This window comes from Eublepharis macularius, chromosome 6 (assembly GCF_028583425.1).
Source record: "Eublepharis macularius isolate TG4126 chromosome 6, MPM_Emac_v1.0, whole genome shotgun sequence".
Taxonomy (NCBI): domain Eukaryota; kingdom Metazoa; phylum Chordata; class Lepidosauria; order Squamata; family Eublepharidae; genus Eublepharis; species Eublepharis macularius.
In genome coordinates this window covers 10,784,357-10,800,306 of record NC_072795.1, presented here as the reverse complement: position 1 = coordinate 10,800,306, position 15,950 = coordinate 10,784,357, and the positions used below count along the sequence as shown (strand labels likewise).

The 15,950-nt window shown below is 44.4% G+C and overlaps 1 protein-coding gene across 1 annotated transcript in view; it reads right to left on the bottom strand.

The window, feature by feature from the left end:
* Positions 1–3,219: 3,219 nt before the first annotated feature.
* The window catches only part of LOC129331999 (cytochrome P450 2J2-like), a 44,303-nt gene continuing 31,572 nt past the window's right edge, over positions 3,220–15,950 (bottom strand). The window contains exons 8-9 of the mRNA XM_054982738.1: positions 7,102–7,243; positions 3,220–3,410 (exon numbers count right to left, since the gene is read on the bottom strand). Of these exons, the coding sequence (XP_054838713.1) occupies positions 3,220–3,410; positions 7,102–7,243 (333 nt within the window). The remainder of the gene's footprint in view (positions 3,411–7,101; positions 7,244–15,950) is intronic.

Genomic DNA, 15,950 nt, shown 5'->3' with positions numbered 1-15,950 from the left:
TCACCGCCTGCCATGCATTTTTTTAATGGAAGAATAGCAGAACCTCAGTGTGGGTGAGGCTTGCCTTGATTTAAGTCCCGTGTGTGAAACACCTTCAGTCCTCATTCATAAACTACAGAAATTGGCATAAGTTACATAATGTATTAACCATACTACTGTTTCATTCCCCATTCTGACATGCCAAGAAACTATGGCTGATTCCTCTCAACAGGTAAATTTGTTTTTCAGCACAATCCTAATGTCTCACCATATTTCTTCCTCACAACTTCATTTTTAAAGAACACACTACAAGCTAAGAAAGTAAATGTTACCTTTATTCAAGAAACAGGTTCCCCTTTATCATGGAAAGGCCTACAGATACAATAAGCCACTTCCTAATTTCATATAATGTGAGAACTCTACGCAGTACTATTGTGTATATACTGTAAGCGGTCGGTCCAGCCTCCGCCATTTTAATAGCCATTTTAATATGGCTGCTTGTGATATTAAAATATCACCAGGCCTCTGGATTTAAAATGGCTGCTGTATTGCCACCAGAGAGCCTCCAACCGTTGCTGAGTCCCGCCCGGGAGAACATGGCATGCATGGAATGCCACACAGGAGTGTGGAGTGATTAAGAGGTGATTGGATTTGCAGTCCCGCCAGCCCCAAAGGTGCCCAGTGCAACAAAGGTCTCGCAGAGTCATCCCCACTTTGCACCTTCCTTTCCCTTCCTTCGTGATGAGATCTCCTGTCCGTGATTGAGGAGCTAATCAAATGACATTCATAAGTTTATACAGTTGTTCCTGGGGAAGTACAGTCCCCACCTAAAATCCATCAACTTAGCTCTGGTGGAATTCACTGACAAACTATCCCTTTTGTGCAGCGCAAGAACATGTTTTGCATTTGCTTTTACTACCCTGGCAGCTACCGATCAAGGCGAACAACCCTTTTGTCAAACTCAGGAACTGACCGTTGGAGCCTTTGTTCTAACGGCTAGGTGGGCTCTTCCACCTCAGGGCACATTTTACCTATAAAGGTAGAGCCCTGGCCTCATTCAGATTGTGCACACTTCCTGAGTCCAAGCACTGCTCCCTTAGGGTCACTTCCCTCTGCCTCTCTCTCTTTGTACACGCTTCCGGATCCACAAGCGCTCTTCCCTTGAGGTTTGCCCTAAGCCTCTCACTCTCTTGGCCGAGGATTCTGTATGTTCAAAGCTACTCTCTTCTCCCGCAGACTGGACCCCTCTTCAGGATAGGTAGATATATTTGCTCCCACTTTCTCTAATCCCAATTTTCAGCGAAGCGTCCTAGGACTCTGTGTGTGCGTGTAATTATTTTTACCCTGTAAATGCGAGTGTATGTGCATGCCATTTTGTTCTTAATAAAAGTTATTGTTTGACTTTGAGAACCAGCCTCACTTACTATTTTGGGAAGGGACCTGGTAGAAATTGGTGATAGATCCCTGTGGTTACCAGCTTCTTGCATAGCCATTCTCCTTGCTTTCTAATTCCCCCACAAATCATTTTATTGCAAGGAGACCAGTTCCAGTAACAATACAACAGTTTTAGGGTCAAACTTGACATGCAGTTTTTTAAAGAGTTGGATCTGGATTCCCCAGACCCAGCTTGTGTTTCCCACAGCAGCTGTGTGAAATGACTGTTAAAAAAATAAAAGAAAGCCCAAACGTCCTTAGATACCACTGGGGGGAGGGCTCCTGACTCCCCCCTCAAGCTACTTTCCAAAATAGCTGTGGGGGTTGTTTTTACTGCTCCACATGGAGTATTGTGTGTGTGCAGAGAAGTAAAAACAGAGAAATACCCTCCCTCATGCTATTTTGACATGGGAAAATGACTTGGGGAAACCACATTGGTTTCGGAGACCCAACTTTTTAAAACCTGCACTTCTAATTTTATTCCTAGGGGATAGTAGAAAAGAGCAATAATCCAGTAGCACCTATAAGACTAACAAAATTTGTGGTAGGGTATGAGCTTTTGTGAGTCACAGCTCACTTTTTCAGGTACCACTGCTGAAGAAGTGAGTGGTGACACACGAAAGCTCATACCACAAATGTTATTCTGTTAGAATATATGTGTGTTGCAAGGTCTGAGATTCAGTCATTATGGGGTTAATGTGTTTACCTACCATGCTATTGTTTAGATTGACCTGGAAAGGGAACCTGGCACAAAGCCAATAATCTGCAAGCCTGGGAAACTTGAGAGTGTTTGTAAACTGTTATTGGTCAACAGGTCAGGTGACTGTCCTTTCAGGGTCAAGAAGAAGGAAGAAGAAGAAGATTCTCCATTCTGTTATCCCAGCTCTTTGTTGTAAACGGTAGTGAGAAAATGTAGCTCCAGGCTTTGTTGTTTTGTAGCAATCCTGTGACCCTTTTCCCTTTAGAAGTAAATGTTTTTAAAAGCTAAACTCGTGTGCTGACTCTCTATTGATCCAAGATCCATTGCACCTCTGAAGTAAAGCTTATTTTTAATCTTCCCCCCCCCAAAATATTCATCTTATAGGTGCTATTGACTCTTGCTCTTTTCTTCTGCTACAGACCAACTAACATGGCTACCCTTCTTGATCTATCTTAGGTGATAGTGACTGATTTGGGAGGGAAGGCAGCAAGGTATAGCCCAATCTCATCAGATCTCAGAAGCTAAACAGGATCAGTACTTGGATGGGAGACCTCCAAGCAAAATTCTGCAGTGGATGGCACTGGCAAACTACCTCTTCTTCTCACTTGCCTTGAAACCCCGTCACTGGAGTCACCATAAGTTGGTTGTGACTTGAGGGATCATACAAACGAAGACAGCGTGACTGATTTAACAGCCAGTAACAAAACAAATCTGCCTGAGTTTGTTATTTGAACAGGGTAGCAGATATTAGTGGGATGCAGACACTGTGGAAAGATAAACTGAGCAAACTGTAGCAGAATGAGGGATGAAATGTAAATAAATAAAGAAGAAATGGATATTAACAACAACAACAACATTCAATTTATATACCGCCTTTCAGCATAAAATGCTCACTCAGAGTGGTTTACAAAGTATGCCATTATTATCCCCACAACAATCACCCTGTGAGGGGGTGGGGGGTGGGGCTGAGAGAGCTCCAAGAAGCTATGACTGACCCAAAGTCACCCAGCTGGCTTCAAGTAAAAGAGTGAGGAATCAAACCTGGTTCTCCATATTAGAGTCCTGCCACTCCACTACACCAAACTGTCTCTTATTATTGTTATGAGTCATGAATTGCTGTTGCGGGGAATAGCACAGACTTCATAATGTTGTGGAGTCATTGTCAATCCTTTTATAGGCTTTGTGCTGACTTCTTTCACTCCTTCTGGAAGCCTGAAGTTGAATGCTCTCAACAGATTGGTGAAGAAGATGAAGACCTCCATCTTTGCCATCTCTTTCCCTACACATATACGGGCTCCTGAAAAAGGAAATAAAGCAAAGATTGCAGATGAGTAATATCAATTGCACATTTCCTCCAGCATTTATCTCCTAGTTAGCAGATCATGTGAGACAGAAATTCTCACTCTTCTTGCAAGGAATCCATACTCCTAACTAGGGGTGTGCAAGCCAAAAATTTTCGGCTATAGCCGAAAGTAGAAAGCCGAAAGAAGATTCTCTATCGTTAAAGCCGAAAGCCGAAACAAGAATCTCTTTCGGCTTTCGGCTTTCGGGATTCTTTCGGCATTCTTTCGGCATTCTTTCGGCTTTTTCTATGGGAAAATGCCTCCGTCTTCCAGGACGCCTGGAGGAGGCATTTTCCCACCGAATAAGCCCAAAATTGGTGGGGACCTTCCTCTAACGCTTCTCTAACAACCACCCAAGTTTCAGACAGATTGGACTTTGGGGGGCCATGTTATGGCCCCCCAAAGCAAGTCCCCCATCCTCCCATAAGAAAGCGAAGGAGCAGCATATTGTTAGCATGCTGCTGCTCATCTTTCTTCATTATTTCCTATGGGGAAAAAATGAAGAGGCAGGCTTCCTTTGCCAGGGGTGGCATTTTGCATGCAAAATGCCCCCCAGCCCTCAGGGGCCCTTCTCCCACCCCTCCTCCCACCCCCCACCAAGGCTCAGCCTGCTCCCACTTGGGGGGGGGGGCATTTCATGGCCTCCCCAAGTAGGTGCTCTAATCTCTACCACTGACAGCTGGGGGAGGCTTGTGTTGCCAGGGGTGGCATTTTGCATGCAAAATGTCCCCCAACCCTCTGGGGCCCTTCTCCCACCCCTCCTCCCACCCCCCACCAAGGCTCAGACTGCTCCCACTTGGGGGGGGGCATTTCATGGCCTCCCCAAGTAGGTGCTCTGCTCTCATCTCTACCACTGACAGCTGGGGGAGGCTTGTCTTGCCAGGGGTGGCATTTTGCATGCAAAATGCCCCCCAGCCCTCTGGGGCCCTTCTCCCACCTTTCCTCTCACCCCCCACCAAGGCTCAGACTGCTCCCACTTGGGGGGGGCCATTTCATGGCCTCCCCAAGTAGGTCCTCTCAGCCCCTAAAGTCCACCCCTTACAGCCTCACCCAAACCCAATTCCCCCCCAGCTGCCACACACAGACCCAAATCCCCACATTAGCCCCTCACAGACCCAAATCCACCCCCACCTGCCCCACACCCATAACCCCAGGAACAGGCTGGCAAAGGCCAGCCCTCTCCCTTTGTTTCCTATGCTGGGAACTTCTAAACTCTCTTTCCCTGGGCAATTCTGCACAGCCCAGGGGTGCCACAATGGTGGGCACACTTCTGAGTGCCAGCTGGTCCCTGTGAAAGAGCACCTGAACCACAGACACCCTCCCTCAAATTCCCCCACCACCTACAGAGATGGCTGGCCAGCCAGCCCCATTGTTCCCTATGATGGGAACCAATTGCACAACAAAGAATAAAACAAGAACAACACAAAATAAAGTTTTAAAAAAATTATTTTCTCCCTTCCAAAGTACAAGTAGGCAAAGCATTATGACACATTACACCAGCAGTCCCCCACACAGAAAAATTAAAACAAAACTCACTTAACATCAGAGAATCACAAAACACGATTCCTGTCAAAAACACTGTATTTCTTGAACAGCTTTAGGTTACACAGCAGGGGGGAACACCAAAGGGCATGGCAGCACTATCTTACACAAAAATAACACAACTCACTTAACATCAGAGAATCACAAAAGCACAATTCCTGTCAAAAACACTTTATTTCTTGAACAGCTTTAGGCTACACAGCAGGGGGGGAACACCAAAGGGCATGGAAGCAGTATCTTACACAAAAATAACACAACTCACTTCACATTAAAGAATCACCCCAAAAAATTGCTGTCAAAAGCACTTTATTTCTGTAACTGCTTTAGGTTGCACAGTAGGAAGGCACCACAGAGCAGGAAAGCAGTGTACTACACAAAAATAACACAACTCACTTCACATCAGAGAATCACACAAACACAATTGCTGTCAAAAACGGTGAAGTGGGTTGTATTATTTTTTGTAGTACATTGCTATCATGCCCTGTTGTGCCCTCCTACTGTGTAACCTAAAGCTGTTCAAGAAATAAAGTGTTTTTGCCAGGAATTGTGTTTTTGTGATTCTCTGATGTTAAGTGAGTTGTGTTATTTTTGTGTAAGATAGTGCTGCCATGCCCTTTGGTGTTCCCCCCTGCTGTGTAACCTAAAGCTGTTCAAGAAATAAAGTGTTTTTGACAGGAATCATGCTTTGTGATTCTCTGATGTTAAGTGAGTTGTGTTATTTTTGTGTAAGATAGTGCTGCCATGCCCTTTGGTGTTCCCCCCTGCTGTGTAACCTAAAGCTGTTCAAGAAATAAAGTGTTTTTGACAGAAATTGTGCTTTGTGATTCTCTGATGTTAAGTGAGTTGTGTTATTTTTGTGTAAGATAGTGCTGCCATGCCCTTTGGTGTTCCCCCCTGCTGTGTAACCTAAAGCTGTTCAAGAAATACAGTGTTTTTGACAGGAATCATGCTTTGTAATTCTCTGATGTTAAGTGAGTTGTGTTATTTTTCTGTGTGGGGGACTGCTGGTGTAATGTGTCATAATGCTTTGCCTACTTGTACTTTGGAAGGGAGAAAAAAAAATTAAAACTTTATTTTGTGTTGTTCTTGTTTTATTCTTTGTTGTGCAGTTGGTTCCCATCATAGGGAACAATGGGGCTGGCTGGCCAGCCATCTCTGTAGGTGGTGGGGGAATTTGAGGGAGGGTGTCTGTGGTTCAGGTGCTCTTTCACAGGGACCAGCTGGCACTCAGAAGTGTGCCCACCATTGTGGCACCCCTGGGCTGTGCAGAATTGCCCAGGGAAAGAGAGTTTAGAAGTTCCCAGCATAGGGAACAAAGGGAGAGGGCTGGCCTTTGCCAGCCTGTTCCTGGGGTTATGGGTGTGGGGCAGGTGGGGGTGGATTTGGGTCTGTGAGGGGCTAATGTGGGGATTTGGGTCTGTGTGTGGCAGCTGGGGGGGAATTGGGTTTGTGTGGGGCTGTAAGGGGTGGACTTTAGGGGCTGAGAGGACCTACTTGGGGAGGCCATGAAATGCCCCCCCCCAAGTAGGAGCAGTCTGAGCCTGGGTGGGGGGTGGGGGGAAGGGTGGGAGAAGGGCCCCTGAGGGTGAGGGGGCATTTTGCATGCAAAATGCCACCCCTGGCAAAGGAAGCCTGCTTCTTCATTTTTCCCCATAGGAAATAATGAAGAAGATGAGCAGCAGCATGCTAACAATATGCTGCTCCTTCGCTTTCTTATGGGAGGATAGGGGGACCTGCTTTGGGGGGCCATAACATGGCCCCCAAAGTCCAATCGGTCTGAAACTTGGGGGTTTTTGAGAGAGGGGTTAGAGGAAGGTCCCCACCAATTTTGGGCTTATTCGGTGGGAAAATGCCTCCCCCAGACGTCCGGGAAGACGGAGGCATTTTCCCATTGAAAAGCCGAAAGAAAGCCGAAAGAATCCCGAAACGTTTCGGCTTTTTTCTTTCGGCTACCCGAAACGTTTCGGCATTCCCCGAAACGTTTCGGCATTCCCCGAAAGAAGCCGAAACACTTTTGTTTCGGCATTCTTTCGGCATTCTGAATGCCGAAACGCACATCCCTACTCCTAACTATCCATTATAAGTTTAGAGTTTTGCATTTACCTGCACCAAAGAGCAAAAGTTCTTCTCTATCCACAAATTGTCCATTCTTGTCCAAAAAATGATTTGGGTTGAACTTTTCAGGAGTCTCCCATTGCTTGGGATCAAAAAGAACTGAGTATACATTTGGAACAACAGTGCAGCCCTGCATGGGAGAAACAGTTGATTTAAAAGGTAGCCACATCAGCACATCTCGAGTTTATCTCTTGCTCTCTTGGTGCTAGTGCTCATGGAGTTCTAAGTATCCTCTTGTAACCCAGAACTCCATTCTTTAAAAAAAAAATATCTTAAGAACATAACAAGAGCCCTGCTGGATCAGACCAGTAGTCCATGTAGTCCTGGATCCTGTTTAACACAACGGCCAACTAGTTGCCATAGCACTGGTATCCTGTGGTTTGCTGCTTACGTATCTGGAGGTCCCCTTTACTCATCATGGCTAGTAGCCATGGTCCTCTCTAACCCCCTTCTAAAGCCATCTATTATTGTGGCCATCACTACATCGACTGGCAATGCATTCCACAATGTAATTCCTTGTCAAGTAAAGAAATATTTCCTCAATGAAGTCTATATTCACATCTATGAACCTATCAGCAATCCCTGAAAAACTTGTACATTTTTAAATCAGTGAAGTTATCAGTGATGCAATTATTTTGATGTAGCCAAAGGCTGTTACCATCAGGCACAGTGAAAATATAAATAATAACATCATTAAAATAACCAGATACAGAAATGATTATCAAGTTAAAAAATGTCACCTCTCATATACAACTTTCACTCATAATTTCTTGGCTGCCAAGGCGACGACACTCTGTATGAAATGATTTTCAGGTGAGAAGCCGTGTTGGTCTGGAGTAGGAGAGCAAGATTCAGGTCCAGTAGCGCCTTAAAGACCAACTAGATCCCCAGGGTATGAGCTTTCAAGAGAATCTGACAGTAGGAGCTCTGATTCTTGAAAGCTCATATCCTGGGGATCTAGTTGGTCTTTAAGTGGACTTGAATCCTGTATGAAATGAGTGAATCAGTATTGTTCTGATCTCTATTTTATCCTCTCAAGAACCCTGTGAGGTATGTTCAGCTGAGAGTTTCAGGTGGGTAGCTGTGTTGGTCTGCAATAGAAGAGCAAGATTCGGGTCCTGTAGCACCTTAAAGACCAACTAGATTTCCAGGGTATGAGCTTTCGAGTATCAAGCTCTGACTCTCAAAAGCTCATACCCTGGAAATCTAGTTGGTCTTTAAGGTACTACTGGACCTGAATCTTGTATGAAATGAGTGAGTCAGTATGGAAGAGAAGAAAAATCTTGACTTCCAAGGAAGAGTTTAAGCTCTTGAAAAGCACTATAAGAAATTTGATTCTAGGCTCTGTGTAAAGAGGGCAGGGCAGAATACAATGAGGGGAATTCTCTAGAATGGAAGCTTCATGAATACATAAATATGAATAATAAGAATAATGTGAAGAGCCCTGGTGCAAAGTGGTAAGCTGCAGTACTGCAGTCCAAGCTCTGCTCACGACCTGAGTTCGATCCCGGCGGAAGCTGGGTTCAGGTAGCCGGCTCAAGGTTGACTCAGCCTTCCATCCTTCTGAGGTTGATAAAATGAGTACCCAGTTTCCTGGGGGTAAAGTGTAGATGACTGGGGAAGGCAAACCACCCCGTAAAAAGTCTGCCAAGAAAACAACGTGATGTGATGTCCTCCCATGGGTCAGTAATGACTCGGTGCTTGCACAGGGGAGTACCTTTACCTTAATAATAATATAATAATATTCTATTTATAACCCCCACTCCTTAAGGACAACTGTTGCTGTTAAGCACTATGCCAAACTGGCTCTTAACAACTATGCCAAACCAGCACACTCTTAACCACTACACCAAACACTCTTAACCACTACTTCAAACTGGCTCCCAAGGGAATGGTTCTTGGCATTAGCGACTATCAAACAAAGCTCTTGGCATGGCCTGGAACCGAATAGATGTAAAGGCTATTTTGAGAGTATGAAGGGTTATGCTGGACAGATAAGAGACTCTGACATGGTCCCTTTTAATCAATTTAAACCAGAAGGAAAATGCGGAGCTAGAGATGGATTCTCTATCTGTAACTATATCACATTTGAACATCCAGTTCTAAATGTTGGTAGGTACTGGCCATAGTGACACTTTGGACATCATCTGATATAGAGTAGCAGTGGAGAATAATGTTGTAGAAAGTTACCATACTCTGGTGTAATTTCAGAGCTAGGTTGATCAAGAAATTTCCCTTCATGCTGTAAAATTTCAGAATATGTTTTATTTCAAAGAGAGCCAGTTTGATGTAGTGGTTAAAAGCACAGGACTCTAATCTGGAGACCCGTGCTTGATTCCCCACTCCTCCACTTGAAGCCAGCTGGGTGACCTTGGGTCAGTCACAGCCCTCTCAGAGCCCCACCCACCTCACAGGGTGATTATTGTTGCGGGGATAATCCTATAACATAATTCATTAAGAACTGAATTAAGTAAGTGATTGATCTGAGAGCTATCTACAATGAAGAACAATGTTTACCATATAAAGAGATATTGATTATGGAACAGAAAATGATAAGAATTAAATCGGAGGAAGAGTTATCTTCTTGTTACAGATGGTTCCAATATAGACAGATCAGAGACCTTTATAATTTGGATTGTTCAAAAGAAGGAATTAAATGTGAAAACTCAGAGTTGGAAGAGAATATACTACAAGAAAGCAAAAAGAAGATATCTAAGATTTATAAAATACTTTTGAAGTGGTATACAGAGGATGAGACGGTCAAAGTACAGATGGTGAAGTGGGCAATTAATTGTCATAAAGAAATAACAATGGAATCATGGGAATATTTATGGAAAACTACACTGAAGATTTCAACTTGTACCACTATTAAAGAGAATGTTTATAAAATGATCTATAGATGGTATTTAATGCCAAAGAAGATTGCGCTTGGAAATGCTAACATGTCAGATAAATGCTGGAAATGTAAAAAGCATGAACGATCATTGTATCATATGTGGTGGACATGTGAAATAGCCAGACAGTTCTGGGGAGATATTATAGAAGTAATAAATGAGATACTGCAGATTCGAATAAAGAAGAACCCAGAACTATTGCTATTGAATTTAAGCATGGAAGATGTTCCTACTCAATACCAAACATTACTATTTTATATGACGACGGCAGCAAGACTTTTATATGCGCGAAAATGGAAGGTGCAAGAAATACTAGCTATTGAAGATTGGATGCATAAATTGCTGTACATGGCGGAAATGGATAAAATGACAAGGCAGCTGAGAGATCAGAATCCAGCGGAATTTTTTACGGACTGGGGAAGATTGAAAACATATTTAGAAAAGAAGTGGGACGTAAAGGGGGAATTATGGCAATTTGAAAATTATTAGAATGGATTTATTATTAGAAGAGATAGAGTCTTTACCATATGAAGTGAAGTATTAGCTAATTGTTAGCCCAAATGTAAGTGGACTTAGAGTTAATAGATATTGTTAGAATTACTAAAGCAGATATTTTATCCGACTGTTAGTTAGTTTAAATTTAAATATATGTGGAGCTAATATAAAGTAATAGATAATAGATTTTAAGTTTATAACAATATTTTTGAAGGTTGGTGTGGGTTTTCCGGGCTGTATTGCCGTGGTCTCGGCATTGTAGTTCCTGACGTTTCACCAGCAGCTGTGGCTGGCATCTTCAGAGGTGTAGCACCAAAAGATAGAGATCTCTCAGTGTCACAGTCTCTGTCTTTTGGTGCTACACCTCTGAAGATGCCAGCCACAGCTGCTGGCGAAACGTCAGGAACTACAATGCCAAGACTACGGCAATACAGCCCGGAAAACCCACAACAACCGTCGTTCTCCGGTTGTGAAAGCCTTCGACAATACATCAATATTTTTGAAGTTAATAGATAGGGCTTAGTTGAATAAAAGAGTAAGTAAACATGAGATAAGGAGTTACAGAAAAAGGGGACAGATTGGGAATAGATTAGGCTATAGGGTTGGAAAGCTGTTGGAAGTCTTGGAAAAGCGGGGGAGGGAAAGGGTGAGGGAAAGGATAATGAGATGTTATTTGAAAGTTGTATATTAATATTCTCACCTAATAAAAATTTTCTAAAAAAAAAACATAATTCAGTAAGCAGGTTTCTGACAACTCACTGGTTATCCTACGGTGCAGGCATGATAGACCACCGTAGCGGGGATAAGCAGAGAGTTGCTCCCACTTGCTGCCACGTATCAGGACCCGAGGAGGCCACAATGGCCCCGGCCGGGCTCATGAGCTCGCCAGGGCACCTGCCTCCTCTCCTCCCCCGCGCTCCTGGCCTTTGCACCGGCCCATGGATGCTGAAGCGCCCTGGCCTGTCACCTCCTCTCCCCTCCCCCACCCTTCCATCAGCCCAATGGGTGCTGAAGCGCCCTGGCCGGCCGCCTCCTTTCTTCCTCCCTCACCTTTCCACCCTCCTGATGGGTGCTGAAGCACCCCCGCCAGCCGCCTGCTCTCCTCCTCCCTTGCCTTTCCACCCTCCCGATGGGTGCAGAAGCACCCTGGACGACCGCCTCCTCTCCCCCTCCCCCTCCCCCTCCCCCACCCTTCCAGTGGCCTGATGGGTGCTGAAGCGCCCCACTGGCTACCTCCTCGTCCTCCTACCCACTCCTGGTTTTTTCCTTTCCTTGGCTGGGCTGGTAGATTTGGCCTCTGGACCCACAGAGGCCAGGTATGCCTGCCATGGCTCTGCTGGCTGGGTACACCTGGCCTTTGTACTCCTAGAGGCCAGGGCCATAGCATTGCCAGGCAGCTGCAGGGCCTAGGAGCACAGCAGGGCCATTTCCATCACCCGCCAGTAGCGCTTCCTGCCTCTGCAGCCAGCTGCAAGGTGCAGGAGCATGCCAGGGCTCTTGTTGCCCCCCACAGTGCTCCCCAGTCTTCAGCCTGCTGCAGGGATGAATCCGGTGGCGGTGTGTTGCAGGAGCACTCCAGGACCTTGCTGCCCTGGCTGCACTTTCAGCTTCTGGAGCTGCCCAATGCGGGCCATAGAGACAGCAGAGAGGCACAGCATGGCAGCACTGCCCTCCCAAGGCCCCGCAGCAGGGCCCTGCTAAATCAGTTTTCTAGAGCCTGTTGTATTTTTTCTCACAATGGGCTCTGTTTCTAGTAATGACATGTAAATCGTTCTGAGTGGGTGTTAAGTTGTCCTGAAGGGTGGTATATAAATCAAATGTTGTTGTTGTTGTTGTTGTTGTACCTTTTCCTTTTCTGAATCCAGCTTGAACATCAGGTATTTCTTGTTCCATATATCGTAAGAGTCTTTGCTATAGAATTCTGAGCATCACTTTACTTGCATGAAAAATTAATGCAATAGCCATAGCCAATAGTTGCTGCACTCTTTGATATCCCTTTTTTATTTGGAATTGGAATGTAGACAGAGCATTTCCAGACTGTGGGCCATTTCTTTGTTTTCCATATTTGTTGACAGATTCTTGTAAGATTTTGATAGAGTCAGTTTCTTGAAACAGCTTCATTGGTAGACATGGGCACGGACCGAGAAAAACCCACAGATCATCAGTCTGTGGTCCATCGTGTTTCATGGGCCACAGACCACGAAGTTTTCACAGACCTGCCCCTGATCAAGGAGTAGTTCTTCAGTCTGTGGTCCATCACTTCTGGGCTCCCTTTGCACTCAGAGATGCCAAACTCACAGGAAGCCTTTAGCAGGCTCCCCTCCAGCAACCCTCCAAGATTGCATTTCAGAGGTCTGAGTTACAGACTCTCAAAGTGACCGCTCCCAGGAAACTTCCAGTAGATAGAATAGGACTTGCATTGGCTTGCAGCTCTGGGACTTGGTTGGGGCAGAGCGCTAGGCTAGCCTACCACCCCACAATCAAATAAGAATTGAAAGGAAAAAATCAAACCGAAGAGTGATCCCTCAAGGAGCCCAATAAGCTTGTACCCAGAGCCTTACTGCAGGTCTGAGACTGGGTTGGGGCAGAGCTCTAGGCTAGCCCACCACCCCACAAGCAAATAAGAATTGGAATAAAAAATATTAAACAGAAGAGTGAGCCCTCAGCCGAGGAAACCCAATAAGCTTGCTCCTGGAGCCTTGCTGCAGGACAAGCCCCAAGCCCCCCCTTTCGCGCAATCTAAAAAAAACTCCCGCAACAAGAAGTTCCTCCCTCAGTAACTGCCGGCTGGAAAGTCAAACTGTGGCTCAGTGCTGGGTGTTATATATACTGCTTGCTCTCATAGAGAACAATGGGAGCTCTCTGGATGGCAGCTAGAGCTGTCTATCAAGATTTTCAGGGCTAAGATTGGTGTGTTCCAAAGGCAGCAGAAGGTCTCCAGGCGGTTTCCCTACGTTGCCTAGGGAATTGATTGCTCGGTGCCGGGATGTCTGAATTCACGGACCAGGGGACTGATGGACCAGCACAAAGGTCATCGTCACTTGTTTTTCAGTCCCACCTCTATCCATTGGTACTCCATCTACTCCAGATGCTTTGTTTTTCCCAAATGCTTTGAGTTCATGTTTTATTTTACTTTCTAAGATTTCTCATTCTTTGTCAAAAGATTCTTCTACAAACATATCTGTCATCCTTTCATCTCTTCTGTATAGTTCTTCAATGTATTGTTTCCATTTCTCCTTTATTTTGTTCTGATCAGATACTGTATTTCTGTGTTGATCTTTCATCACTCTGAGCTGTGGCCTGAATTTTGCTTTGACTTCCTGGATCTTGTGGATTAGATCGCTTATAAGTCCTTTTTTTATTCTTCTCTTCTATTTCTTTGCACTGGTTATTATAATAGATTTCTTTGTCTCTATGTGCAAGTGACTAAAAATCCTGGGTTTAGAAATCTGACTGTATTTCTGTCACCTTTTGCTTCTCATCTGTCTCTAGGAATTTTAAGAGTCATCCGTTTAGTCTTCTTCTTTCTTTGGCTATAGAAATAGTCTTTGCTAGGGGTGTGTGATTTGGGAGTCTGATTCAGGAAAACCTCCAAATTGGGCCCAATTCTGAAAGATCTGGGATTTCCAAATCAGACTCAGCATTGCTGACCCAATTTGGAAATACTGAATCAAAGCTTTCTGAAGCAATTTGGTTCACTTCAGAAAGATTTAGGTCAAGTGGGAACAGCCCACAGCTCTTTTCTGTCTTTGTATTTGCAAAAAGCCAGAAAAGTGCAGCTTGCTTTCAAACTTTCCACCCTGCTGCTTTCCCCCCACAATGGGAGGGAGAGGAGGGTTGCCTCCTCCCTCTCCCATCAGGGGAAAAAAGCAGCAGGGCGGGAAGTTTGAAAGCCTCCCTTTTCATTCCACTTTCAAGTGGCACAAAAAAGGGCACTTTAACTTTGATAACTCTTGCAGCTTGCTTCACCTGACAGGTGAGGAAGGAGCCTCCTTCCCCACCTGTCACTTGAAGCAAATGACGCATGTTTGAAAGTTAAAGTACCGCACCGCTTACTTCACCCAATGGGAGGGGGACGAGGGGATTCTCTTGTCCCCCTCCCATTGGGTGTTGCTTTCTGGTTTCTTTTCAAACTTTATCTGCACATCAGCTGAAGCAAGTGGGCACGTGGTTTGAAATTTATTACATTGTGGGGCACTTTCAAACCCCGCGCCTCTTGCATCAGCTGCTGGCGGGGCAGCCTCCTCCCCGCCTGTCAGCTAATTAAAGCAGTGCAGGGTTTAAAAGTTAAAGTGCCCTGCAGCTTACTTCACCCAATAGGAGGGGGATGAGGGATTCCTTTGTTCCCCCCTCATCAGGTGTTGCTTTCTGGTGTGCTCTGAATCTTTACGAATCATACTGAAGCGGGTCTATAAACTATTTTTGAAGTAGCTTGCTGCTTCAAAAATAATTTATTTCCAACTCTTTTCCCCACTTTGGAAATTCCAAAACAATTTGACAGAGGGGTAAACAAATTATACGAATGTGCATCAATGGCAAAATTCATATCTAACATACATAATAGGCTAATTCTAGAATTTCAGGAAAAATGGAAAGCTTATGTAGCCAAAAATTAAGAATAACTAAGAGCAACTATCTGTAAAATAGATTAGTTATCAGATTTGTAATAAAAATGTTGAATATAAATGAATATTAATATAAGTATTATTATATCTTATAGAAAGAGTCTTAAGAAATTTAATGAAGGGGATGTGAAGAGAAATTCCTTCAGTTTTATATATTTTGTTATATATAACTATCTCTGATTTACACAACTATGTTATACAATCCTTTTTTATTTCTATATTTCTGCCTATAAGAAAAATAAAAACAAAGTATTTTTAAAAAATTCAAAGAGTTTCTTTCTCTACCTCATCTCCAGAATGCAAGAGGCCCTGATTACCTGCCTGGAATAAACATACCAGTCTTTTGGAGAAATCAGAGCTTCCAATAAGGGCCCCTCCAACTTACACCGAAAGAAACAAGTTCCCCAAACCGGGACTCCCTCTGTTTTTTGGATTGGCAGTTCCCATTCCTGCCACTGTAGTTTAGCGTGGTCATGCTTCTTCTGCTTAAGCAGCTTCTTATATGCAGACCTTAACAAAATGAGATGACTGATAGATGTTTCTTTCTTATGGTGGTGAATCTGTTGGGTGCAGTGCAGTTCTACATTCCTGATCAAACCACCCTTTGCCAGAGTGAGTTGTAATGTTAGGAGGTCTATCATTAGAAAGCAGACGTCTGAGGAGTTGAATTATGTCTTCAGAACACTTAATGGCATCTGAGCAATCACATATTAGTGATTGGATAAATCTCCTGTTTCTTCTCCTGCCAGTCAATTTTTCAGTGGTGGAGGGTGTGGTCTGGAGTGCTGGCAACCCTACTGGAGAGTCATTGAACTGAATATAC